This window comes from Bombina bombina, chromosome 12 (assembly GCF_027579735.1).
Source record: "Bombina bombina isolate aBomBom1 chromosome 12, aBomBom1.pri, whole genome shotgun sequence".
Classification (NCBI taxonomy): domain Eukaryota; kingdom Metazoa; phylum Chordata; class Amphibia; order Anura; family Bombinatoridae; genus Bombina; species Bombina bombina.
In genome coordinates, this window is record NC_069510.1 from 133098614 (window position 1) to 133125984 (window position 27371).

The 27371-nt window shown below is 42.1% G+C and overlaps 1 protein-coding gene across 1 annotated transcript in view; it reads left to right on the forward strand.

Moving 5' to 3' along the window:
- The window catches only part of MEGF9 (multiple EGF like domains 9), a 217202-nt gene that overhangs the window by 140682 nt on the left and 49149 nt on the right, over positions 1-27371 (forward strand). Inside the window, exon 5 of the mRNA XM_053695645.1 lies at positions 18988-19254. Coding sequence (XP_053551620.1) covers positions 18988-19254 — 267 coding nt within the window. The remainder of the gene's footprint in view (positions 1-18987; positions 19255-27371) is intronic.

A 27371-nucleotide genomic window follows, 5' to 3' on the forward strand; every position in this document is an offset into this window, starting at 1 on the left:
TCTATATCCATGAGAATTTTTCTGACAGAGGTCAGAAAGTCAAAGATTCGGAATACATGTCGAGCCCTTCAATCCACTCCTCGGCCGTCAGTGGCTCAGTGCAAGGAGGTAATCGGACTGATGGTAGCGGCAATGGACATCATACCGTTTGTTCGGTTTCACCTCAGGCCTCTGCAGTTAAGCATGCTCAGGCAATGGAATGGAGATTATACGGATTTGTCTCCTCAAATAACCCTAGAACAGGAGACGAGGGACTCTCTTCAATGGTGGTTGTCTCTGGATCATCTGTCCCAGGGGACATGCATTCGCAGACCTTCATGGGTGATTGTGACAACGGACTTAAAGGCTCAGGGAGTATGGACTCGGGCAGAGTCTCTCCTTCCCATAAATATCCTAGAGCTGAGGGCGATCTTCAATGCTCTTCGGGCATGGCCTCAGCTGGCTTTGGCACAATTGATCAGATTTCAGTCGGACAACATAAGTGGCTTACATCAATCATCAGGGAGGAACGAGGAGTTCCATAGCGATGACTGAAGTAGCCAGGATAATGCAGTGGGCGGAGTCCCATTCTTGCCATCTGTCAGCAATCCACATCCCAGGGGTGGAAAACTGGGAGGCGGATTTTCTGAGCAGGCAGACATTTCATCCGCGAGAGTGGGAACTCCGGAATTGGATCTCATGGCATCTCGTCAGAATGCCAAGCTTCCGAGATACGGGTCCAGGGATCCCCAGGCCGAGCTGATAGATGCTTTGGCAGTTCCTTGGTCCTTCAACCTAGCATATCTATTCCCCCCCCCCCCCCCGTTTGCTCTTCTTCCCCGGGTTATTGCTCAGATCAAACAGGAGAAGGCATCTGTGATCCTCATCGCTCCTGCATGGCCTCGCAGGATTTGGTATGCCGATCTAATGGACATGTCAACTCTGCCACCTTGGACACTTCCGTTGAGGAAGGACCTTCTCATTCAAGGACCCTTCCTTCACCCGAATCTAGTTTCTCAGAGGCTGACTGCTTGGAGATTGAACGCTTAATCCTATTCAAGCAAGGTTTCTCTGATTTGGTTATAGATACTTTGATCCAGGCACGTAAGCCTGTAACTAGGAAGATTTACCATAAGATATGGCGTAAATATCTTTATTGGTGTGAATCCAAGGGCTACTCATGGAGTAGAGTTAGGATTCCCAGGATTTTGTCTTTCTCCAAGAAGGATTGGAGAAGGGTTTATCAGAGGGTCAGATCTCTGCTTTATCTATTTTGTTACACAAGCGTCTGGCAGATGTTGATTAGAATCAGGCCTGTGTTCAAACCAATTGCTCCTCCATGGAGTTTGAATTTAGTTCTTAAAGTTCTTCAAGGGGTTCCGTTTGAGCCTATACATTCCATAGATATTAAGTTGTTATCTTGGAAAGTTTTATTTCTTGTTGCCATTTCTTCTGCTCTAAGAGTGTCTGAGCTTTCGGCATTACAATATAATTCACCTTACCTTATTTCTCTTGTAAAGGTGTATCCAGTCCACGGGTTCATCCATTACTTGTGGGATATTCTCCTTCCCAACAGGAAGTTGCAAGAGGACACAGACAGCAGAGCTGTCTATATAGCTCCTCCCCTACCTGCCACCCCCAGTCATTCTCTTGCAACTCTCGACAAGAAAGGAAGTATCAAGAGATATGTGGTGACTTAGTGTAGTTTGTACCTTCAATCAAGAGTTTATTTTTAAACGGTACTGGCGTTGTACTGTTACTCTCAGGCAGAAATTGGAAGAAGAATCTGCCTGCAGGTTTATGATCTTAGCGGTTTGTAACTAAGGTCCATTGCTGTTCTCACACATAACTGAAGAGTATGGAAAGAAAACCTCAGTTGGGGGGATGGTTTGCAGATCACCTGCTTTGAGGTATGTTCAGTATATTTTTTCTAGAGAGATAAGGTCTAGAAAATGCTGACAGTGCCTGGTATATTTGAGGTAAGCCTGATACAGTGATTTAACAATGACTGGGACCATGCTTACAAGATAAGGGTTATATTAATGTTAACTCTCATATTACTTAGTGTAAAAACATTTGCATAACTTACTGAAAAAACGTTTTTTCTCCAACATAGGTGTGTCCGGTCCACGGCGTCATCCTTACTTGTGGGATATTCTCTTCCCCAACAGGAAATGGCAAAGAGCCCAGCAAAGCTGGTCACATGATCCCTCCTAGGCTCCGCCTACCCCAGTCATTCTCTTTGCCGTTGTACAGGCAACATCTCCACGGAGATGGCTTAGAGTTTTTTAGTGTTTAACTGTAGTTTTTATTATTCAATCAAGAGTTTGTTATTTTAAAATAGTGCTGGTATGTACTATTTACTCAGAAACAGAAAGGAGATGAAGATTTCTGTTTGTATGAGGAAAATGATTTTAGCAACCGTCACTAAAATCCATGGCTGTTCCACACAGGACTGTTGAGAGCAATTAACTTCAGTTGGGGGAACAGTGAGCAGTCTCTTGCTGCTTGAGGTATGACACATTCTAACAAGACGATGTAATGCTGGAAGCTGTCATTTTCCCTATGGGATCCGGTAAGCCATGTTTATTAAGATCGTAAATAAGGGCTTCACAAGGGCTTATTAAGACTGTAGACTTTTTCTGGGCTAAATCGATTCATTATTAACACATATTTAGCCTTGAGGAATCATTTTATCTGGGTATTTTGATATAATAATATCGGCAGGCACTGTTTTAGACACCTTATTCTTTAGGGGCTTTCCCAAATCATAGGCAGAGCCTCATTTTCGCGCTGGTGTTGCGCACTTGTTTTTGAGAGGCATGACATGCAGTCGCATGTGAGAGGAGCTCTGATACTTAGAAAAGACTTTCTGAAGGCGTCATTTGGTATCGTATTCCCCTTTGGGCTTGGTTGGGTCTCAGCAAAGCAGATACCAGGGACTGTAAAGGGGTTAAAGTTAAAAACGGCTCCGGTTCCGTTATTTTAAGGGTCAAAGCTTCCAAATTTGGTGTGCAATACTTTTAAGGCTTTAAGACACTGTGGTGAAAATTTGGTGAATTTTGAACAATTCCTTCATGTTTTTTCGCAATTGCAGTAATAAAGTGTGTTCAGTTTAAAATTTAAAGTGACAGTAACGGTTTTATTTTAAAACGTTTTTTGTACTTTGTTATCAAGTTTATGCCTGTTTAACATGTCTGAACTACCAGATAGACTGTGTTCTGAATGTGGGGAAGCCAGAATTCCTATTCATTTAAATAAATGTGATTTATGTGACAATGACAATGATGCCCAAGATGATTCCTCAAGTGAGGGAAGTAAGCATGGTACTGCATCATTCCCTCCTTCGTCTACACGAGTCTTGCCCACTCAGGAGGCCCCTAGTACATCTAGCGCGCCAATACTCCTTACTATGCAACAATTAACGGCTGTAATGGATAATTCTGTCAAAAACATTTTAGCCAAAATGAACACTTATCAGCGTAAGCGCGACTGCTCTGTTTTAGATACTGAAGAGCATGACGACGCTGATAATAATGGTTCTGAAGGGCCCCTAACCCAGTCTGATGGGGCCAGGGAGGTTTTGTCTGAGGGAGAAATTACTGATTCAGGGAACATTTCTCAACAAGCTGAACCTGATGTGATTACGTTTAAATTTAAGTTGGAACATCTCCGCATTCTGCTCAAGGAGGTATTATCCACTCTGGATGATTGTGACAAGTTGGTCATCCCAGAGAAACTATGTAAAATGGACAAGTTCCTAGAGGTCCCGGGGCTCCCAGAAGCTTTTCCTATACCCAAGCGGGTGGCGGACATTGTTAATAAAGAATGGGAAAGGCCCGGTATTCCTTTCGTCCCTCCCCCCATATTTAAAAAATTGTTTCCTATGGTCGACCCCAGAAAGGACTTATGGCAGACAGTCCCCAAGGTCGAGGGAGCGGTTTCCACTTTAAACAAACGCACCACTATACCCATAGAGGATAGTTGTGCTTTCAAAGATCCTATGGATAAAAAATTAGAAGGTTTACTTAAAAAGATGTTTGTTCAGCAGGGTTACCTTCTACAACCAATTTCATGCATTGTCCCTGTAGCTACAGCCGCATGTTTCTGGTTCGATGAGCTGATAAAGGCGGTCGATAGTGATTCTCCTCCTTATGAGGAGATTATGGACAGAATCAATGCTCTCAAATTGGCTAATTCTTTCACCCTAGACGCCACTTTGCAATTGGCTAGGTTAGCGGCTAAGAATTCAGGGTTTGCTATTGTGGCGCGCAGAGCGCTTTGGTTGAAATCTTGGTCAGCTGATGCGTCTTCCAAGAACAAGCTACTTAACATTCCTTTCAAGGGGAAAACGCTGTTTGGCCCTGACTTGAAAGAGATTATCTCTGATATCACTGGGGGTAAGGGCCACGCCCTTCCTCAGGATCGGCCTTTCAAGGCTAAGAATAAACCTAATTTTCGTCCCTTTCGTAGAAACGGACCAGCCCAAAGTGCTACGTCCTCTAAGCAAGAGGGTAATACTTCTCAAGCCAAGCCAGCTTGGAGACCAATGCAAGGCTGGAACAAGGGAAAGCAGGCCAAGAAACCTGCCACTGCTACCAAGACAGCATGAAATGTTGGCCCCCGATCCGGGACCGGATCTGGTGGGGGGCAGACTCTCTCTCTTCGCTCAGGCTTGGGCAAGAGATGTTCTGGATCCTTGGGCGCTAGAAATAGTCTCCCAAGGTTATCTTCTGGAATTCAAGGGGCTTCCCCCAAGGGGGAGGTTCCACAGGGCTCAGTTGTCTTCAGACCACATGAAAAGACAGGCATTCTTACATTGTGTAGAAGACCTGTTAAAAATGGGAGTGATTCATCCTGTTCCATTAAGAGAACAAGGGATGGGGTTCTACTCCAATCTGTTCATAGTTCCCAAAAAAGAGGGAACGTTCAGACCAATCTTAGATCTCAAGATCTTAAACAAGTTTCTCTAGGTTCCATCGTTCAAGATGGAAACCATTCGAACTATTCTTCCTTCCATCCAGGAAGGTCAATTCATGACCACGGTGGATTTAAAGGATGCGTATCTACATATTCCTATCCACAAGGAACATCATCGGTTCCTAAGGTTCGCATTCCTGGACAAGCATTTCCAGTTCGTGGCGCTTCCTTTCGGATTAGCCACTGCTCCAAGGATTTTCACAAAGGTACTAGGGTCCCTTCTAGCTGTGCTAAGACCAAGGGGCATTGCTGTAGTACCTTACTTGGACGACATTCTGATTCAAGCGTCGTCCCTTCCTCAAGCTAAGGCTCACACGGACATTGTCCTGGCCTTTCTCAGATCTCACGGATGGAAAGTGAACGTGGAAAAGAGTTCTCTATCTCCGTCAACAAGGGTTCCCTTCTTGGGAACAATAATAGACTCCTTAGAAATGAGGATTTTTCTGACAGAGGCCAGAAAAACAAAACTTCTAGACTCTTGTCGGATACTTCATTCCGTTCCTCTTCCTTCCATAGCGCAGTGCATGGAAGTGATCGGTTTGATGGTAGCGGCAATGGACATAGTTCCTTTTGCGCGCATTCATCTAAGACCATTACAACTGTGCATGCTCAGTCAGTGGAATGGGGACTATACAGACTTGTCTCCGAAGATACAAGTAAATCAGAGGACCAGAGACTCACTCCGTTGGTGGCTGTCCCTGGACAACCTGTCACAAGGGATGACATTCCGCAGACCAGAGTGGGTCATTGTCACGACCGACGCCAGTCTGATGGGCTGGGGCGCGGTCTGGGGATCCCTGAAAGCTCAGGGTCTTTGGTCTCGGGAAGAATCTCTTCTACCGATAAATATTCTGGAACTGAGAGCGATATTCAATGCTCTCAAGGCTTGGCCTCAGCTAGCGAGGGCCAAGTTCATACGGTTTCAATCAGACAACATGACAACTGTTGCGTACATCAACCATCAGGGGGGAACGAGGAGTTCCTTAGCGATGGAAGAAGTGACCAAAATCATTCTATGGGCGGAGTCTCACTCCTGCCACCTGTCTGCTATCCACATCCCAGGAGTGGAAAATTGGGAAGCGGATTTTCTGAGTCGTCAGACTTTGCATCCGGGGGAGTGGGAACTCCATCCGGAAATCTTTGCCCAAGTCACTCAGCTGTGGGGCATTCCAGACATGGATCTGATGGCCTCTCGTCAGAACTTCAAAGTTCCTTACTACGGGTCCAGATCCAGGGATCCCAAGGCGGCTCTAGTGGATGCACTAGTAGCACCTTGGACCTTCAAACTAGCTTATGTGTTCCCGCCGTTTCCTCTCGTCCCCAGGCTGGTAGCCAGGATCAACCAGGAGAGGGCGTCGGTGATCTTGATAGCTCCTGCGTGGCCACGCAGGACTTGGTATGCAGATCTGGTGAATATGTCATCGGCTCCACCTTGGAAGCTACCTTTGAGACGAGACCTTCTTGTTCAGGGTCCGTTCGAACATCCGAATCTGGTTTCACTCCAGCTGACTGCTTGGAGATTGAACGCTTGATCTTATCGAAGCGAGGGTTCTCAGATTCTGTTATCGATACTCTTATTCAGGCCAGAAAGCCTGTAACTAGAAAGATTTACCACAAAATTTGGAAAAAATATATCTGTTGGTGTGAATCTAAAGGATTCCCTTGGGACAAGGTTAAGATTCCTAAGATTCTAGCCTTCCTTCAAGAAGGATTGGAAAAAGGATTATCTGCAAGTTCCCTGAAGGGACAGATTTCTGCCTTGTCTGTGTTACTTCACAAAAAGCTGGCAGCTGTGCCAGATGTTCAAGCCTTTGTTCAGGCTCTGGTTAGAATTAAGCCTGTTTACAAACCTTTGACTCCTCCTTGGAGTCTCAACTTAGTTCTTTCAGTTCTTCAGGGGGTTCCGTTTGAACCCTTACATTCCGTTGATATTAAGTTATTATCTTGGAAAGTTTTGTTTTTGGTTGCAATTTCTTCTGCTAGAAGAGTTTCGGAATTATCTGCTCTGCAGTGTTCTCCTCCTTATCTGGTGTTCCATGCAGATAAGGTGGTTTTACGTACTAACCCTGGTTTTCTTCCAAAAGTTGTTTCTAACAAAAACATTAACCAGGAGATTATCGTACCTTCTCTGTGTCCGAAACCAGTTTCAAAGAAGGAACGTTTGTTGCACAATTTGGATGTTGTTCGCGCTCTAAAATTCTATTTAGATGCTACAAAGGATTTTAGACAAACATCTTCCTTGTTTGTTGTTTATTCAGGTAAAAGGAGAGGTCAAAAAGCAACTTCTACCTCTCTCTCTTTTTGGATTAAAAGCATCATCAGATTGGCTTACGAGACTGCCGGACGGCAGCCTCCCGAAAGAATCACAGCTCATTCCACTAGGGCTGTGGCTTCCACATGGGCCTTCAAGAACGAGGCTTCTGTTGATCAGATATGTAGGGCAGCGACTTGGTCTTCACTGCACACTTTTACCAAATTTTACAAGTTTGATACTTTTGCTTCTTCTGAGGCTATTTTTGGGAGAAAGGTTTTGCAAGCCGTGGTGCCTTCCATTTAGGTGACCTGATTTGCTCCCTCCCTTCATCCGTGTCCTAAAGCTTTGGTATTGGTTCCCACAAGTAAGGATGACGCCGTGGACCGGACACACCTATGTTGGAGAAAACAGAATTTATGTTTACCTGATAAATTACTTTCTCCAACGGTGTGTCCGGTCCACGGCCCGCCCTGGTTTTTTAATCAGGTCTGATAATTTATTTTCTTTAACTACAGTCACCACGGTATCATATGGTTTCTCCTATGCAAATATTCCTCCTTAACGTCGGTCGAATGACTGGGGTAGGCGGAGCCTAGGAGGGATCATGTGACCAGCTTTGCTGGGCTCTTTGCCATTTCCTGTTGGGGAAGAGAATATCCCACAAGTAAGGATGACGCCGTGGACCGGACACACCGTTGGAGAAAGTAATTTATCAGGTAAACATAAATTCTGTTTTCGCGGAGGGTGATAAATCTTTATTTGGGGCCTAGTTTTCCACATGGCTTGTTAGATTACTCCTAGGAGTACTTTTTTAAGGCCCTCTGACATTGAGTGCATGGTGGGAGGGGCCTATTTTCACGCACTTTATGCGCAGTTGATATTCAGACTGAGACATCCAGCTTCCCTAAAGGAGTGCTCTAGCATCTAGGACCACTATAGAGGTTTTTTTTTCCTGCAAAAATAGTGTTTAAGGGCAGGTAGGAGCCACAGCAGAGCTGTGACAGTGTGTTTGACTGTTTGTTAACGGTTTTCACAGTTTTTCTAATCCGGTTTGGGGCCTAAGGGGTTAATCATCCATTTGCAAGTGGGTGCAATGCTGCTTTAGTCTCTTATACACACTGTAAAAATTTCGTAGCGTTTACTACTTTTTAACACTGTTTTGCAGTTTGTGGTAGTTTTTTTTCTCTTAAAGTACCGTACCGTTTTTGTTTAGCTGCTTTTTCACATTTATTAAAGTGTTTTCCAAGCTTGCTGGTCTCATTACTAGTCTGTTAAACATGTCTGACATAGAGGAAACTCCTTGTTCATTATGTTTAGAAGCCATTGTGGAACCCCCTCTTAGAATGTGGACCAAATGTACTGACCATATTATGGGTTTTAAAGATTTATCACCAGAGGTTTCTCAGACTGACAAAAGGGAGGTTAAACCACCTAGCTCTCCCAATGTGTCAGAACCTATATCTCCTGCGCAAGTGACGCCAAGTATATCTGGCGCGTCCAATGCGTTTACCTTACAAGACATGGCGGCAGTTATGAATCATACCCTCACAGAGGTATTGTCCAAGCTGCCAGGGTTACAAGGAAAGCGAGACAGCTCTGGGGCTAGAACAAATACAGAGCTTTCTGACGCTTTAGTAGCTATGTCTAATTTACCCTCAAAATGTACAGAAGCCGAAACAGGAGAGCTTCTATCTGTGGGTGACATTTCTGATTCAGGGAAGGTGTTACTTCAGTCTGACTCTGAAATGACAGCATTTAAATTTAAGCTTGAACACCTCCGCTTGTTGCTCAAGGAGGTTTTAGCGACTCTGGATGACTGTGACACCATTGTAGTCCCAGAGAAATTGTGTAAAATGGACAAATACTTTGCAGTGCCTGTTTACACTGTTTTTCCAATCCCTACGAGGTTTTCAGAAATTATTACGAAGGAATGGGATAGACCAGGTGTTCCGTTCTCTCCCCCTCCTGCTTTTAAAAAGATGTTTCCCATAGATGCTGCTGCACGGGACTTGTGGCAGACAGTCCCTAAGGTGGAGGGAGCAGTCTCTACCCTAGCTAAGCGTACAACTATCCCCATCGAGGACAGTTGTGCTTTCCTAGATCCAATGAATAAAAAATTAGAGGGTTTCCTTAAGAAAATCTTTATACAACAAGGTTTTATTCTCCAGCCTCTTGCATGCATTGCCCCAGTCACTGCTGCAGCGGCTTTCTGGTTCGAGTCTCTTGAAGAGGCTCTACAGGTGGAGACCCCGTTGGATGATATCCTAGACTGGCTTAAAGCTCTTAAGTTAGCCAATTCATTTATTTCTGACGCCGTCTTTCATTTAACAAAGCCAACGGCTAAGAATTCAGGTTTTGCCATTCAGGCACGTAGGGCGCTATGGCTTAAATCCTGCTCAGCTGACGTTACTTCAAAATCTAAGCTACTTAACATTCCCTTCTTTCATATTGGCAAGAGTCCATGAGGCCCACCCTTTTTGTGGTGGTTATGATTTTTGTATAAAGCACAATTATTTCCAAATTCCTTTGATGCTTTTTACTCCTTTCTTTATCACCCCACTTCCTGGCTATAAGTTAAACTCAATTGTGGATGTGGTGAGGGGTGTATTTATAGGCATTTTGAGGTTTGGAAAACTTTGTCCCTCCTGGTAGGATTGTATATCCCATACGTCACTAGCTCATGGACTCTTGCCAATATGAAAGAAATGAATTTATCAGGTAAATTCTTACATAAATTATGTTTTCTAAGTGTCCCCTCCTTCAAGATGGAGATTAATCCTTTTCACTGGTTCATGGAGGACAATTTATGGCTACGATCGATCTGAAGGATGCATACCCACATGTTCTGATTCACAAGGATCATTTGCAGTTCCTGAGGTTTGCTTTTCTTGATCAACTCTTCCAGTTCATAGCACTTCCTTTGGCTTAGCTACTGCACCCAGGATATTTACAAAGGTTCTTGGTGTTCTACTAGCTGTGGCCAGAACCCAAGGTATTGTAGTAGCACCTTTCCTGGAAGATATATTGGTACAGGCGCCATCATTTCTTCTGGCAAGGGATCACTCAGAATGTCTTATGAGTAGTCTTTGGTCACATGAATGGAAGATAAACTTGGAAAAGAGTTTGCTTACGCCGAATACCAGGGTGAATTTCATGGTTACAGTTATAGACTCGGAATCCATGAATATCTTTCTAATAGATCAGAGACGTTCCAAGCTGGTAATAGTGTGTCTTGCCCTTCAGGCCTCCTTAAGACCTTCGATGGCCCAGTGTATGGAGGTGATTGGACTCATGGTGTCTTGTATGGACATTATTCCTTTTGCCTGATTCCATCTCAGACCTTTACAGCTATGCACGCTGAGACAATGGAACGACGACCATTCAGACCTGTCACAACAGATTGTATTCAACAGCCTGTCGTGAGACTCGCTCTCTTTGTGGATCTGTCAAGGTTACCTGTCTCGAGGCACATGCTTCTTGAGACCATCCTGGGAGATTCTGACTACAGACGCAAGTCTATCTGGCTGGGGAGCCATTTGGGGTGCCAGATAGGCACAAGGGTTACGGACTCAGGAGGAGTCCACCCTTCTGATCAATATCTTGGAACTCCGGGCATACTTCAATGCGCTGAAGGCTTGACCACTACTGAGTTCGTCCCAGTTTATCAAATTCCAATCAGACAATATAACTACGGTTGCCTACATCAACCATTAGGGAGGAACGAGAAGTTCCTTAGCGATGAGGGAAGTGTCTCAAATCTTAGAATGGGCAGAAGCCCACAACTGTATGCTATCAGCGATTCACATTCTGGGTGTGGTCAACTTGGAAGCAGACTTCCTCAGCAGACAAACTTTTTTTTAACCCGGGGGAATGGTCCCTCCACCCCGAGGTGTTTGCAGAGATTTGCAGCAGATGGGGGATGCCGGAGATAGATCTCATGGCCTCTTCTCTCAATGCCAAACTATCCAGGTATGGGTCGAGATAGAGGGATCCTCAAGCAGAGTTAATTGATGCTCTAGCAGTTCCATGAAGATTCAGACTCCTATCTCCTTTTTTTTTTTTTTTTTTTCTCCATTGCTGCTTCTTCTTCCTTGTGTGGTGGCCCGCATCAAACATGAGCAAGCATCAGTGATTCTAATTGCTCCATACTGGCCGCAAAGGACCTGGTTCGCGGATTTGGTGAGTATGTACTTTTCTCCTCCGTGGAGGTTACCTTGTCGCAGGGACCTGCTGATACAGGGTCCCTTCCTACATCAAAATCTTGATTGTCTGAGGCTGACTTCGTGGAGATTGAACGCTTAGTCTTAGCCAAGAGAGGTTTCTCTGATAGTGTCAGACACTTTGATTCAAGCTCGTAAGCTGGTTACTTGGCGGACTTACCTGCACTGGTGTGAGGAACATGGTTTTTCTTGGCATAAGATCAAGGCTGCCAGAATTTGATCTTTTCTTCAAGACGGATTGGAGAAGGGTCTATCTGGCAGATCTCTGAAAGGACAGATATCAGTCCTATCGGTGTTGCTGCACAAGAGATTAGCAGAGCTTCCGGATGTGCAGTCCTTTTTTTAAGGTTCTGATTACGATCAGACCTTTCTTTAGACCTGTGGCTAGGCCTTGGAGTCTCACTCTTGTTCTAAGTGTTTTACAGCAGGCTCCGTTCAAGCCCATGCACGTTGTTGACATTAAATTGTTATCTTGGAAAGTTTTGTTTCTATTAGCCATTACCTCTGCTTGCAGAGTCTCTGAGATTTTGGCTTTACAGTGTGACCCACCTTACCTTGTTTTTCATGCCGATAAGGTGGTTTTACGTACTAGGTAAGGTTTCCTTCCTAAGGTGGTGTCAGATCGTAACATTAATCAAGAGATAGTTGTTCATTCCTTGTGTCCCAATCCTCCTTCAGCGAAGGAACGTTTGCTTCACAATCTGGATGTGGTTTGTGCTTTGAAGTTTAAACCTTCAGGCTACTAAGGAGTTCAGACAATCTTCATCTTTGTCGTTTATGCGGGTAGACGTAGGGGGTAGAAGGCCTCTACGTCTTCCTTGTCTTTCTGGTTGAGGAATGTCATCCGCTTGGATTATGAGAAAGCGGGACACCAGCCTCCTTGGAGGATTATGACTCATTCCACGAGAGCAGTTGCTTCTTCCTGGGCTTTTAGGAACGAAGCCTCTATGGATCAGATTTGTAATGCGGCTACCTGGTTCTCCGTACATACTTTCTTTCATGTAATTGGCAAGATTCCATGAGCTAGTGACGTATGGGATATACAATCCTACCAGGAAGTGCAAAGTTTCCCAAACCTCAAAATGCCTATAAATACACCCCTCACCACACCCACAATTCAGTTTTACAAACTTTGCCTCTTATGGAGGTGGGGAAGTAAGTGTGTGCTTGATTTCTATGATAAGCTATTCTAAGCATTTTGAATCCCAGTTCCTCTCAGAGTACAGTGTTTGTCAGAGGGATGTGAAGGGAGTATCGCCTATTGATTGTATGGTTTTCCTTGTGGGAAATCTTTTCAAAGGTTCTCTTTTATCGGTCGTAGGGATTCATCTTCTACCTCCCCTTTCAGATCGACGATATACTCTTATATACCATTACCTCTGCTGATAATTTTTCAGTACTGGTTTGACTATCTGCTATATGTGGATGGGTGTCTTTCGGTAAGTTTTTTTTTTTTTTTTTTCTTATTTAAGACACTCAGCTATGTTTTGGCACTTTATGTATTGATATAAAGTTTTAAATATATGTATGTTACTTATATTTACCATGAGTCAGGTCTATGTATATTTCCTTTTGCAGACTGTCGATTTCAGTGTGGGAAGCATGTTTAGGAAGTTATTTGTCTTACCTGGAGTATATTCCTTTTTTCTTTCCTTTTTTTTTTTTTCAAATTTACTGTTTTTTCTTTTAATTTTGCGGGAAAAATTAGGCTCGCTAGGGCGCAAAATGCTGTTATTTAATACATCATTCTTGGCGCAAGAATTTTTTGTCGCCAAGGTACGTCTTTGACGCAAGTTAGTCATTTCCGGCGTCTTAGTTGACGCCAGGTTTCCTTGCAAGAGGTTGCGTCTGTTATGACACAAGTTGCGTAATTTCCGGATGTTGGCGCAGAAACATTTTCAACTTCCTTTTGCGTTGTGCGTCATACTTGGGGCCAAAAAATTTTGTTTTTCACCCCACTTCCTATATGCTTCTTGCCTGTTATATGCTCAGAGGGCAATGCTGTTTGCATTTTTTTCCCCATTCCTGAAACTGCCATATAAGGAAATTGTCAATTTTGCTTTAATGTTTTTTCTTTTACATTTTGCAAGATGTCTCAATCTGATCCTGTCTCAGAAGCAACTGTTGGAACCCTGCTGCTTGATCAGTTCTACCAAAGCTAAGTGTATCTGTTGTAAATTAGCTGAGATTATAGCTCCAGCTGTAGTATGTAACAGTTGTCACAATAAGCTTTTGCACGCAGAAAACGTTTGTCAGTACTAGTACAGTTTCTGTTGTTCTTTCAACATCTAATGTACATGATATCCCTGTTGATATGAAAAATTAATTGCTGATGCGATACAGAAGGCTTTGTCTGCTATTCCGCCTTCTAATAAACTTAAAAGGTCTTTTAAAACTTCTCATAAAATTGATGAAATTTCAAATGACCGACAACATACTGAAATATCCTCCTCTGATGAGGATCTCTCTGATTCTGAAGATCCTACCTTAGACATTGACACTGACAAATCTTATCTTTTCAAGATTGAGTATATTCGTTCCTTGTTGAAAGAAGTGTTGGTTACTTTGGATATTGAGGACTCTAGTCCTCTTGATATCAAAATTAGTAAATGTTTAAATTCTGTTTACAAACCTCATGTGGTTACTCCTGAGGTTTTTCCAGTTCCTGATGCTATTTCTGATGTGATTGCTAAGGAATTAAATAAGCCTGGTACTTCTTTCTTTTCTTCTTCTAGGTTTAAAAGGTTGTACCCTTTGCAGTGGCTAGTTTAGAGTTTTGGGGGGAAATCCCCAAAGTTGATGGGGCTATTTCTACTCTTGCCAAACGTACTACTATTCCTATGGAAGACAGTACTTCTTTTAAAGATCCTTTAGATAGGAAACTTGAATCTTATCTAAGGAAAGCTTATTTATATTCTGGATATCTTCTCAGGCTTGCCATTGCTATGGCTGATGTTGCGGCTGCATCAACCTCTTGGTTGGATAGCTTAGCGCAGCAGGAAACAGATCCTGATTTGTCTAGCATTGTTTGTTTGCTTCAACATGCTAATCATTTTATCTGTGATACTATTTTTGATATTATCAAAATTGATGTTAAATCTGTCTTTAGCTATTTTAGCTAGAAGAGCTTTATAGCTCAAATCTTGGAATGCTGACATGGTATCGAAGTCTAGATTACTATCTTTTTTTTTTTTTTTTTTTTCCAAGGTAACAATTTATTTGGTTCTCAGTTGGATTCCATTATTTCAACTATTGGGGGAAGGGAGTTTTTTGCCTCAGGATAAAAGATCTAAGGGAAAATCTAAAGCTTCTAATCATTTTTGTTCTTTTCGACAGAACAAGGAACAGAAAACCAATCCTTCCCCTAAAGACTGGTTTCAATTGGAAACCTTCAAGTTGGAATAAATCCAAGCCTTTTAAAAAACCAAAGCCAGCCCCCAAGTCTGCATGAAGGTGTGGCCCTCAATCCAGTTAAGCTGGTGCGGGGCAGATTGAAATTATTACAAGATATTTGGGCAGATTCTTTTCAAAATCAGTGTATTCAGAGTATTGTCTCACAAAGGTATTGAATAGGTTTCGGAGTAAGACCTCTTGTGAGAAGATTTTCTTTCTCACATTCCAGCAAATCTGGTGATGGCTCAAGCTTTTCTGTAATGTGTTTCAGATCTAGTGCTTTCAGGAGTAATAATACCAGTTCCATTTCAGGAACAGGGTCTGGGGTTTTATTCAAATCTATTCATTGTTTCAAAGAAAGAGAAAATTCATTCAGGCCAGTTCTGGATCTGAAGTTTTTGAATCGTTTTGTCCCAACTTTCAAGATGGTGACCATGAGGACTATTTTGCCTTTTGTTCAGCAAGGTCGTATGTCCACGATAGACTTACAGGATGCATATCTTCACATTCCGATTCATCCAGACCACTATCGGTTTCTGAGATTCTCTTTTCTAGGCAAGCATTACAATTTGTCGCTCTTCCATTTGGCCTAGCAACAGCTCCAAGGATCTATTCGAAGGTTCTCGGTGCCCTATCTGTAATCAGAGAACAGGGTATTGCAGTGTTTCCTTTTTTGGACGATATCTTGGTACTAGCTCAGTCTTTAAATTTAGCCAAATCTCACAAATCATCTAGTGTTTCTTTAAAGACATGGTTGGAGGATCAATTTACCAAAGAGCTTCTTGATTCCTCAGACAAAGGTCACCTTTTTAGGTTTCCAGATAGATTCAGTGTTCATGACTCTGTCCTTAACAGACAAGAGACAAATTAAATTGGTTTCAGCTTGTCTAAACCTTCAGTCTCAATCATTCCCTTCAGTGGCTATGTGCATGGAAGTTTTAGGTCTCATGACTGCAGCATCGGACACCATCCCCTTTGCTCATTTTCACATGAGACCTCTACCGCTTTGTATGCTGAATCAATGGTGCAGGGATTATACTCCGATATCACAATCGATATACTTAAATCCCAACATTCAACTCTCTCTGACTTGGTTGTTAGACCATCGTTTAATTCAGGGGTCTCTTTTGTTCGTCCTACCTGGACTATGATCACAACAGATGAGAGAACCATTCATTTGTTTTCAGACTGACAATATCACAACTGTGGCATATGTCAATCATCAGGGTGGGACTCGCAGTCCCCTAGCTATGAAAGAAGTATCTCGGATACTTTCTTGGGCTGAATCCAGCTCTTGTCTAATTTCTGCGGTGCATATCCCAGGTGTAGACAATTGGGAAGCGGATTATCTCAGCCATCATACCTTACATCTGGGGGAGTGGTCTCTTCATCCAGATGTATTTTGTCAGATTGTACAGATGTGGAGTCTTCCAGAAATAGATCTGATGGCTTCTCATCTAAACAAGAAACTTCCCAGGTACCTGTCCAGGGATCCTCAGGCGGAGATGGTGGATGCTTAAGCAGTTCCTTGGTTTTACCAACCTGCTTATATTTTTCTGCCTCTAGTTTTTTTTCCAAGAGTGATCTCCAAGATCATTATGGAACAATCATATGTGTTTCTGATAGCACCAGTGTGGCCTCACAGGTTTTGGTATGCGGATCTTGTTCGGATGTCAAGTTGCCAGCCTTGGCCACTTCCTCTAAGACAATACCTTCTGTCTCAAGGGCCGTTTTTCCATCAAGATCTCTTACATTTGAAGGCATGGAAATTGAACGCTTAGTCATAGAGGTTTCTCTGACTCAGTGATTAATATGTAAGTCTGTTTCAAGGAAGATTTATTATCGAGTTTGGAAGACCTATATTTCATGGTGTTTTTCTCATAAATTCTCCTGGCATTCTTTTAGAATTCCTAGAATTTTAGTTTCTTCAGGATGGTTTGGATAAAGGTTTGTCTGCAAGTATTTTGAACTGACAAATCTCTGCTCTTTCTGTTTTATTTCATAGAAAGATTGCTAAGCTTCCTGATATTCACTGTTTTGTTCAGGCTTTGGTTCGTATCAAGCCTGTTATTAAATCAATCTCTCCTTCTTGGAGTCTTAATTTGGTTTTGAAAACTTTGCAGGCTCCTCCTTTTAAGCTATGCATTATTTGGATATTAAACTACTTTCTTGGAAAGTGTTGTTTCTTTTGGCTATCTCTTCAGCTAGAAGAGTTTACGAATTGTCTGCTCTCTTGTGAGTCTCGTTTTCTGATTTTCCATCAGGATAAGGCTGTTTTGCGGACTTTGTTTAAATTTCTTCCTAAGGTAGTGAATTCTAACAACATTATTAGGGAAATTGTTGTTCCTTCCTTGTGTCCTAATCCCAAGAATGCTCTTGAAAGATCTTTGGATGTTGTAAGAGCTTTGAAATATTATGTCGAAGCTACTAAAGATTTCAGGAAGACTTCTAGTCTATTTGTTGTCTTTTCTGGTTCTATGAAAGATCAGAAAGCTTCTGCCATTTCTTTGGCATCTTGGTTAAAGTTTTTGATTCATAAAGCTTATTTGGAGGTGGGACAGTCCCCACCTCAGAGGATCACAGCTCATTCTACTAGATCAGTCTCCACTTTTTGGACTTTTAAGACTGAAGCTTCAGTTGATCAGGTTTGCAAAGCAGCAACTTAGTCGTCTTTGCATACATTTACTACATTTTACCATTTTGATGTATTTGCTTCTTCTGAAGCAGTCTTTGGTAGAAAAGTTCTTCAGGCAGCTGTTTCAGTTTGATTCTTCTGCTAATGTTTTTTTCTTTTAATTTATGAGAAACTTATTTTTTGCGGATTTAATTTTTTCAGCAGAAAATGGCTGTTTTTATTTTATCCCTCCCTTTCTAGTGACTCTTCTGTGGACTTCCACATCTTTGGTATTTCTATCCCATACGTCACTAGCTCATGGACTCTTGCCAAGTACATGAAAGAAAACCTAATTTATGTAAGAACTTACCTGATAAATTAATTTCTTTCATATTGGCATGAGACTCATCTTTTTTTCTGGTGGTTATGATTTTTTGTATAAATGCACAATTTTATTTCCAGTTCCTCTCTTTGTATGCTTTTTTACTCCTTATTTTATCACCCCACTACTTGGCTATAAGTTAAACTGAATTGTTGGTGTGGTGAGGGGTGTATTTATAGGCATTTTGAGGTTTGGGAAAGTTTGCCCGTCCTGGTAGGATTGTATATCCCATACGTCACTAGCTCATGGACTCTTGCCAATATGAAAAATGAATTTATCAGGTAAGTTCTTACATAAATTGTTTTTTTGTTTTTTTTTTTTATAAATTTAACAAATTTGATGTTTGTCGAAGCGGCTTTTGGGAAAAAGGTTTTGCAGGCTGCGGTGCCCCCAGATTACTTTCCGCCTCTTTTTTTTTTTTTTTTTTTTTTTTTTCTTATTCCCTCCCGTTATTCCTTCAGTGTCCTCTGGGGCTTGGGTATTTTTAATTTTTTTTTTACTTTTTCATGTTTTCCCCCAGATCCCAAAGACTTATAACGTTAAAAGGTTAGGCGATTACCTTTCCAACGGTGGGTCTTGGTGGTCTGTAGCTGCTTAGGTGCCTGAGATACAGGCTTCTAAGCAGCATGCCCACATTACCCTATATTGTCCATTGTTAATTTTTCATTGCGCGTGATGTCACCACGAATCGTGAAGCCCCGGCGATGCCTCTCACTATTGAGGTCAGATCGCCGGGGTGTGGAGTAGGTGGGAGCCCCCCCAGATTGCCCTCAAGTTGGGTGAGTGCTAGAGACGTCAGCACCTGACTGGGTCAATTTGAGACTGCTCAGAGCCGTCGTTCGCACTCAAGGGGTTAAAATATATGTATTTAAATATTTTCACTAAACTTGGAAAGCCGCTTGTGTGCTCAAGGCAGAACTATAGACACATACACATTTATATTATGCATATGTATACAAGTAAAACATTAAAATATGCTTTATTTCTTAATTTTTTTTTATTTACTTTCAGTCTGAATGCAACATCACTTCTCTAAAATTTAGGTCTAAATGTAGTGTATCCAAGGTCTAACAAATTATAGTTTTTTTTCTTTTGTTTCTAAGTAGTTATTTGCAATAACATTCAAATTTCTATTTATCTTGACTTTTTTCTTTTCTTTTTACAGATAATGGTAAACCTGTGTGTGATAAATGCAAACCTGGATATGTGGGCCTGCAGTGTGATCGTTGCGATAACGGATATTACTCACTTGATGCAATTTGTCATCCTTGCAAGTGCAATGGGAATGTTGATCCAGTGAAAACACCAGAGATCTGTAACAAAACGTCTGGATCCTGCTTGCAGTGTATAAACAACACACGTGGGCAAAACTGTGAGAAATGTCTGGATGGGTATACTGGAGACGCTTTGCACAGGAATTGCGTAAAGACAGGTAAACCTTTTACAGTTTTGTGCAAATTTTAAAAAAGACTGCTTTATTTTATTTATTTCTCCTCATTTGCCTGATATAAAAATACTGTTTCCTTCTTAAAATGAGGAGAGTCCACGGCATCATTCCTTACTGTTGGGAAATACTGAACCTGGCTACCAGGAGGAGGCAAAAACACCCCAGCCAAAGGCTTAAATACTCCCCTCGCTTCCTTCATATCCCAGTCATTCTTTGCCTTTCGTCACAGGAGGTTGGCAGAGAAGTGTCAGAATATTTGGAGTAGTTCCTTATGGAGGGTATCTGCCCTTCGAAATGGGACTGGAGTTTTAAGTCTTGTCTCAGCTTCTCAATGAGAGCATTGACGAATGTTAGTCTGGAGATGCAGGGAGTCTTTCTGCGAACGCATCCAGACTTGTATTAACAGCTCCTAAGCAATTAGTGTTAACGAGTTTCAATGCTTGCTTCCATCACTCAAGTCCATGTCAGGAGCGATGCTACAAGACTGTCAAACTTGAGAGGCTGTGTTTCTGTTCCACGGCATAGATTCCAGTAAGATCGTTTCATTTTATATACATATAACGCAAGAAGACAGGGTCACAGTGTGGCTCCTTTTATCTGTATGGAATCAAGGGTTAATATCTCTGGAGGGGGGATTATTGAACAGTGGGGATTAATCACATAATTTCTTTTTTATGACAAGATGAGTCCACGGATCATCATAATTACTAATGGAATATTCACCACCTGGTCAGCAAGAGGAGGCAAAGAGCACCACAGCAGAGCTGTTAAATATCTCCTTCCTTCTCTCCCACTCCAGTCATTCTCTTTGCCTATGTTAGTGATAGGAAGTGGCAAAGTGAGGTGTTAGATTAGATTCTTCTATCAAGACAAGAGTTTATTATTTTTAAAGTAGTACAAGATTGTCCATGTCAGTCTCTTCAGTAGAGCTTTGGGGGCTTTAGAGCAATGGGAACTGGTGGGACATAATTCTCACTGCGCCTCCCATATTCTGATGCTGCCCTTACCAAGAAAACCTGAGGGATTTTGATTCTGGATTTTCGCTTATTTACAGGGCCAAGGGAGGGAGAGGACCTCCTAAACCTGGGAACTGCCTTGTTGCCAGGCAGAAGATGAGGTAAGTGCTAACTTTATTTCTGGGGATAGAGGAACTCAGAAAAAGTTTGGGGCACTTTATTGATTTAGACCTTATTGATGTCGGACTCAGACTCTCCTAGTCTATCAGGAGACGTGATGGCAGCTAGAACTCAGGCACTGGGTGGCATGTGTTTCATCTCCGGCGGTCTCATCTAATATAGAGCCGACTGTGAGATTATATTAAGTTTACGGACAGAGTGTGTGCTCTAAGGGGTTTCTCTGTCAGGTAGTGCTATCGGACTGAGCAGCGGTTTAAACTGAAGCTGTTCAGTCAGTTCTCTGGCTCCCGGTAACTACAATTAGACATCTAGCTGTTTATTTGACTTAAAGACAGCGTTATAGCACTGGCGACCGGGAGATTGTATGTTTATGTGGTAAACTGTTGGTCACAGTGTGAGTTTTTCTGTAATAACAGACTAAGCAGTTTTTAATTGCAGTTTGAAAAATGTATCCTTTTTGCTCCCGGTGCCTTTACTTAATCAATGGCAACCGGGAGATGACTTGTGTAACGCCCACGAGGGCCACAGCTTGGAAATGGCGCCAACGTTTTTACTTTCCTTCCTGTTACACGCCTGACTGTTGCAAGGAGTGGAGAAATTAAGTTGAGAATGTGCGCATTGCAGGGGCACTTCCTTCCTAGCACTTCCGGTTATCGGAAGAAACTGAGACATGTGTGTCTCAGATCTTTTGCTTAAAGGGACAGTCTACACCAGAATTTCTTTCATGTAATTAGCAAGAGTCCATGAGCTAGTGACGTATGGGATATACATTCCTACCAGGAGGGGCAAAGTTTCCCAAACCTCAAAATGCCTATAAATACACCCCTCACCACACCCACAAATCAGTTTTTACAAACTTTGCCTCCTATGGAGGTGGTGAAGTAATTTTGTGCTAGATTCTACGTTGATATGCGCTCCGCAGCAGGTTGGAGCCCGGTTTTCCTCTCAGCGTGCAGTGAATGTCAGAGGGATGTGAGGAGAGTATTGCCTGTTTGAATTCAATGATCTCCTTCTACGGGGTCTATTTCTTTCATGTAATTAACAAGAGTCCATGAGCTAGTGACGTATGGGATATACATTCCTACCAGGAGGGGCAAAGTTTCCCAAACCTTAAAATGCCTATAAATACACCCCTCACCACACCCACAAATCAGTTTTACAAACTTTGCCTCCAAGGGAGGTGGTGAAGTAAGTTTGTGCTAGATTCTACGTTGATATGCGCTCCGCAGCAAGTTGGAGCCCGGTTTTCCTCTCAGCGTGCAGTGAATGTCAGAGGGATGTGAGGAGAGTATTGCCTATTGAATGCAGTGATCTCCTTCTACGGGGTCTATTTCATAAGGTTCTCTGTTATCGGTCGTAGAGATTCATCTCTTACCTCCCTTTTCAGATCGACGATATACTCTTATATTTACCATTTCCTCTACTGATTCTCGTTTCAGTACTGGTTTGGCTTTCTACAAACATGTAGATGAGTGTCCTGGGGTAAGTAAGTCTTATTTTCTGTGACACTCTAAGCTATGGTTGGGCACTTTATTTATAAAGTTCTAAATATATGTATTCAAACATTTATTTGCCTTGACTCAGAATGTTCAACTTTCCTTATTTCCAGACAGTCAGTTTCATATTTGGGATTATGCTTTAAATTATCATATTTTCTCCAACATAGGTGTGTCCGGTCCACGGCGTCATCCTTACTTGTGGGATATTCTCTTCCCCAACAGGAAATGGCAAAGAGCCCAGCAAAGCTGGTCACATGATCCCTCCTAGGCTCCGCCTACCCCAGTCATTCTCTTTGCCGTTGTACAGGCAACATCTCCACGGAGATGGCTTAGAGTTTTTTAGTGTTTAACTGTAGTTTTTATTATTCAATCAAGAGTTTGTTATTTTGAAATAGTGCTGGTATGTACTATTTACTCAGAAACAGAAAAGAGATGAAGATTTCTGTTTGTATGAGGAAAATGATTTTAGCAACCGTCACTAAAATCCATGGCTGTTCCACACAGGACTGTTGAGAGCAATTAACTTCAGTTGGGGGAACAGTGAGCAGTCTCTTGCTGCTTGAGGTATGACACATTCTAACAAGACGATGTAATGCTGGAAGCTGTCATTTTCCCTCTGGGATCCGGTAAGCCATGTTTATTACGATTGTAAATAAGGGCTTCAAAAAGGGCTTATTAAGACTGTAGACTTTTTTTGGGCTAAATCGATTGATTATTAACACATATTTAGCCTTGAGGAATCATTTTATCTGGGTATTTTGATATAATAATATCGGCAGGCACTGTTTTAGACACCTTATTCTTTAGGGGCTTTCCCAAAGCATAGGCAGAGTCTCATTTTCGCGCCGGTGTTGCGCACTTGTTTTTGAGAGGCATGGCATGCAGTCGCATGTGAGAGGAGCTCTGATACTTAGAAAAGACTTTCTGAAGGCGTCATTTGGTATCGTATTCCCCTTGGGGCTTGGTTGGGTCTCAGCAAAGCAGATACCAGGGACTGTAAAGGGGTTAATGTTCAAAACGGCTCCGGTTCCGTTATTTTAAGGGTTAAAGCTTCCAAATTTGGTGTGCAATACTTTTAAGGCTTTAAGACACTGTGGTGAAAATTTAGTAAATTTTGAACAATTCCTTCATGTTTTTTCGCATTTGCAGTAATAAAGTGTGTTCAGTTTAAAATTTAAAGTGACAGTAACGGTTTTATTTTAAAACGTTTTGCAAGCCGTGGTGCCTTCCATTTAGGTGACCTGATTTGCTCCCTCCCTTCATCCGTGTCCTAAAGCTTTGGTATTGGTTCCCACAAGTAAGGATGACGCCGTGGACCGGACACACCTATGTTGGAGAAAACAGAATTTATGTTTACCTGATAAATTACTTTCTCCAACGGTGTGTCCGGTCCACGGCCCGCCCTGGTTTTTTTAATCAGGTCTGATAATTTATTTTCTTTAACTACAGTCACCACGGTACCATATGGTTTCTCCTATGCAAATATTCCTCCTTAACGTCGGTCGAATGACTGGGGTAGGCGGAGCCTAGGAGGGATCATGTGACCAGCTTTGCTGGGCTCTTTGCCATTTCCTGTTGGGGAAGAGAATATCCCACAAGTAAGGATGACGCCGTGGACCGGACACACCGTTGGAGAAAGTAATTTATCAGGTAAACATAAATTCTGTTTTTTCTTACCTCAAAAATTTGACTTTTTTCCCTGTGGGCTGTTAGGCTCGCGGGGGCTGAAAATGCTTCATTTTATTGCGTCTTTCTTGGCGCGGACTTTTTTGGCGCAAAAATTCTTTTCCGTTTCCGGCGTCATACGTGTCGCCGGAAGTTGCGTCATTTTTTACGTTATTTTGCACCAAAAATGTCGGCGTTCCGGATTTGGCGTCATTTTTGGCGCCAAAAGCATTTAGGCGCCAAATAATGTGGGCGTCTTATTTGGCGCCAAAAAATATGGGCGTCGCTTTTGTCTCCACATTATTTCAGTCTCATTTTTCATTTGCTTCTGGTTGCTAGAAGCTTGATGTTTGGCATTTTTTTCCCATTCCTGAAACTGTCTTATAAGGAATTTGATCTATTTTGCTTTATATGTTGTTTTTTCTCTTACATATTGCAAGATGTCTCACGTTGCATCTGAGCCAGAAGATACTACAGGAAAACCACTGCCTGCTGGATCTACCAAAGCTAAGTGTATCTGCTGTAAACTTTTGGTAGCTATTCCTCCAGCTGTTGTTTGTAATAATTGTCATGACAAACTTGTTAAAGCAGATAATATTTCCTTTAGTGATGTACCATTGCCTGTTGCAGTTCCCTCAACATCTAAGGTGCAGAATGTTCCTGATAACATAAGAGATTTTGTTTCTGAATCCATAAAGAAGGCTTTGTCTGTTATTTCTCCTTCTAGTAAACGTAAAAAGTCTTTTAAATCTTCTCTCTCTACAGATGAATTTTTAAATGAACACCATCATTCTGATTCTTTGGACTCTTCTGGTTCAGAGGATTCTGTCTCAGAGATTGATGCTGATAAATCTTCATATTTATTTAAGATGGAATTTATTCGCTCTTTACTTAAAGAAGTACTAATTGCTTTAGAAATAGAGGATTCTAGTCCTCTTGATACTAATTCTATACGTTTGGATAAGGTTTTTAAAGCTCCTGCGGTTATTCCAGAAGTCTTTCCTGTTCCTAATGCTATTTCTGCAGTAATTGCTAAGGAATGGGATAAATTGGGTAATTCATTTACTCCTTCTAAACGTTTTAAGCAATTATATCCTGTTCCGCCTGACAGGTTAGAATTTTGGGACAAAATCCCTAAAGTTGATGGGGCTATTTCTACCTTTGCTAAACGTACTACCATTCCTACGTCAGATGGTACCTCGTTTAAAGATCCTTTAGATAGAAAAATTGAATCTTTTCTAAGAAAAGCTTATCTATGTTCAGGTAATCTTCTTAGACCTGCTATATCATTGGCTGATGTTGCTGCAGCTTCAACTTTTTGGTTGGAAACTCTAGCGCAACAAATAACAAATCGTGATTCTCATGATATTATTATTCTTCTCCAGCATGCTAATAATTTCATCTGTGATGCCATTTTTGATATTATTAGAGTTGATGTTAGATTTATGTCTCTGGCTATCTTAGCCAGAAGAGCTTTATGGCTTTAAGACTTGGAATGCTGATATGGCTTCTAAATCAACTCTACTTTCCATTTCTTTCCAGGGAAACAAATTATTTGGTTCTCAGTTGGATTCTATTATTTCAACTGTTACTGGTGGGAAAGGAACTTTTTTACCACAGGATAAAAAGTCTAAAGGTAAAAACAGGGCTAACAATCGTTTTCGTTCCTTTCGTTTCAACAAAGAACAAAAGCCTGATCCTTCGTCCTCAGGAGCAGTTTCAGTTTGGAAACCATCTCCAGTCTGGAATAAATCCAAGCCTGCTAGAAAGGCAAAGCCTGCTTCTAAGTTCACATGAAGGTACGGCCCTCATTCCAGTTCAGCTGGTAGGGGGCAGGTTACGTTTTTTCAAAGAAATTTGGATCAATTCTGTTCACAATCTTTGGATTCAGAACATTGTTTCAGAAGGGTACAGAATTGGTTTCAAGATGAGACCTCCTGCAAAGAGATTTTTTCTTTCCCATGTCCCAGTAAATCCAGTGAAAGCTCAAGCATTTCTGAATTGTGTTTCAGATCTAGAGTTGGCTGGAGTAATTATGCCAGTTCCAGTTCCGGAACAGGGGATGGGGTTTTATTCAAATCTCTTCATTGTACCAAAGAAGGAGAATTCCTTCAGACCAGTTCTGGATCTAAAATTATTGAATCGTTATGTAAGGATACCAACGTTCAAGATGGTAACTGTAAGGACTATATTGCCTTTTGTTCAGCAAGGGAATTATATGTCCACAATAGATTTACAGGATGCATATCTGCATATTCCAATTCATCCAGATCATTATCAGTTCCTGAGATTCTCTTTTCTAGACAAGCATTACCAATTTGTGGCTCTACCGTTTGGCCTTGCTACAGCTCCAAGAATTTTCACAAAGATTCTCGGTGCCCTTCTGTCTGTAATCAGAGAACAGGGTATTGTGGTATTTCCTTATTTGGACGATATCTTGGTACTTGCTCCGTCTTTACATTTAGCAGAGTCTCATACGAATCGACTTGTGTTGTTTCTTCAAGATCATGGTTGGAGGATCAATTTACCAAAAAGTTCTTTGATTCCTCAAACAAGGGTAACCTTTCTGGGTTTCCAGATAGATTCAGTGTCCATGACTTTGTCTTTAACAGACAAGAGACGTCTAAAATTGATTACAGCCTGTCGAAACCTTCAGTCTCAATCATTCCCTTCGGTAGCCTTATGCATGGAAATTCTAGGTCTTATGACTGCTGCATCGGACGCGATCCCCTTTGCTCGTTTTCACATGCGACCTCTTCAGCTCTGTATGCTGAACCAATGGTGCAGGGATTACACGAAGATATATCAATTAAAATCTTTTAAACCGATTGTTCGGCACTCTCTAACGTGGTGGACAGATCACCATCGTTTAATTCAGGGGGCTTCTTTTGTTCTTCCGACCTGGACTGTAATTTCAACAGATGCAAGTCTCACAGGTTGGGGAGCTGTGTGGGGATCTCTGACGGCACAAGGAGTTTGGGAATCTCAGGAGGTGAGATTACCGATCAATATCTTGGAACTCCGTGCAGTTTTCAGAGCTCTTCAGTTTTGGCCTCTTCTGAAGAGAGAATCGTTCATTTGTTTTCAGACAGACAATGTCACAACTGTGGCATACATCAATCATCAAGGAGGGACTCACAGTCCTCTGGCTATGAAAGAAGTATCTCGAATTTTGGTTTGGGCGGAATCCAGCTCCTGTCTAATCTCTGCGGTTCATATCCCAGGTGTAGACAATTGGGAAGCGGATTATCTCAGTCGCCAAACGTTGCATCCGGGCGAATGGTCTCTTCACCCAGAGGTATTTCTTCAGATTGTTCAATTGTGGGGGCTCCCAGAGATAGATCTGATGGCCTCTCATCTAAACAAGAAACTTCCCAGGTATCTGTCCAGATCCCGGGATCCTCAGGCGGAGGCAGTGGATGCATTATCACTTCCTTGGAAGTATCATCCTGCCTATATCTTTCCGCCTCTAGTTCTTCTTCCAAGAGTAATCTCCAAGATTCTGAGGGAATGCTCGTTTGTTCTGCTAATAGCTCCGGCATGGCCTCACAGGTTTTGGTATGCGGATCTTGTCCGGATGGCATCTTGCCAGCCATGGACTCTTCCGTTAAGACCAGACCTTCTGTCACAAGGTCCTTTTTTCCATCCGGATCTGAAATCCTTAAATTTAAAGGTATGGAGATTGAACGCTTGATTCTTGGTCATAGAGGTTTCTCTGACTCCGTGATTAATACTATGTTACAGGCTCGTAAATCTGTATCTCGAGAGATATATTATAGAGTCTGGAAGACTTATATTTCTT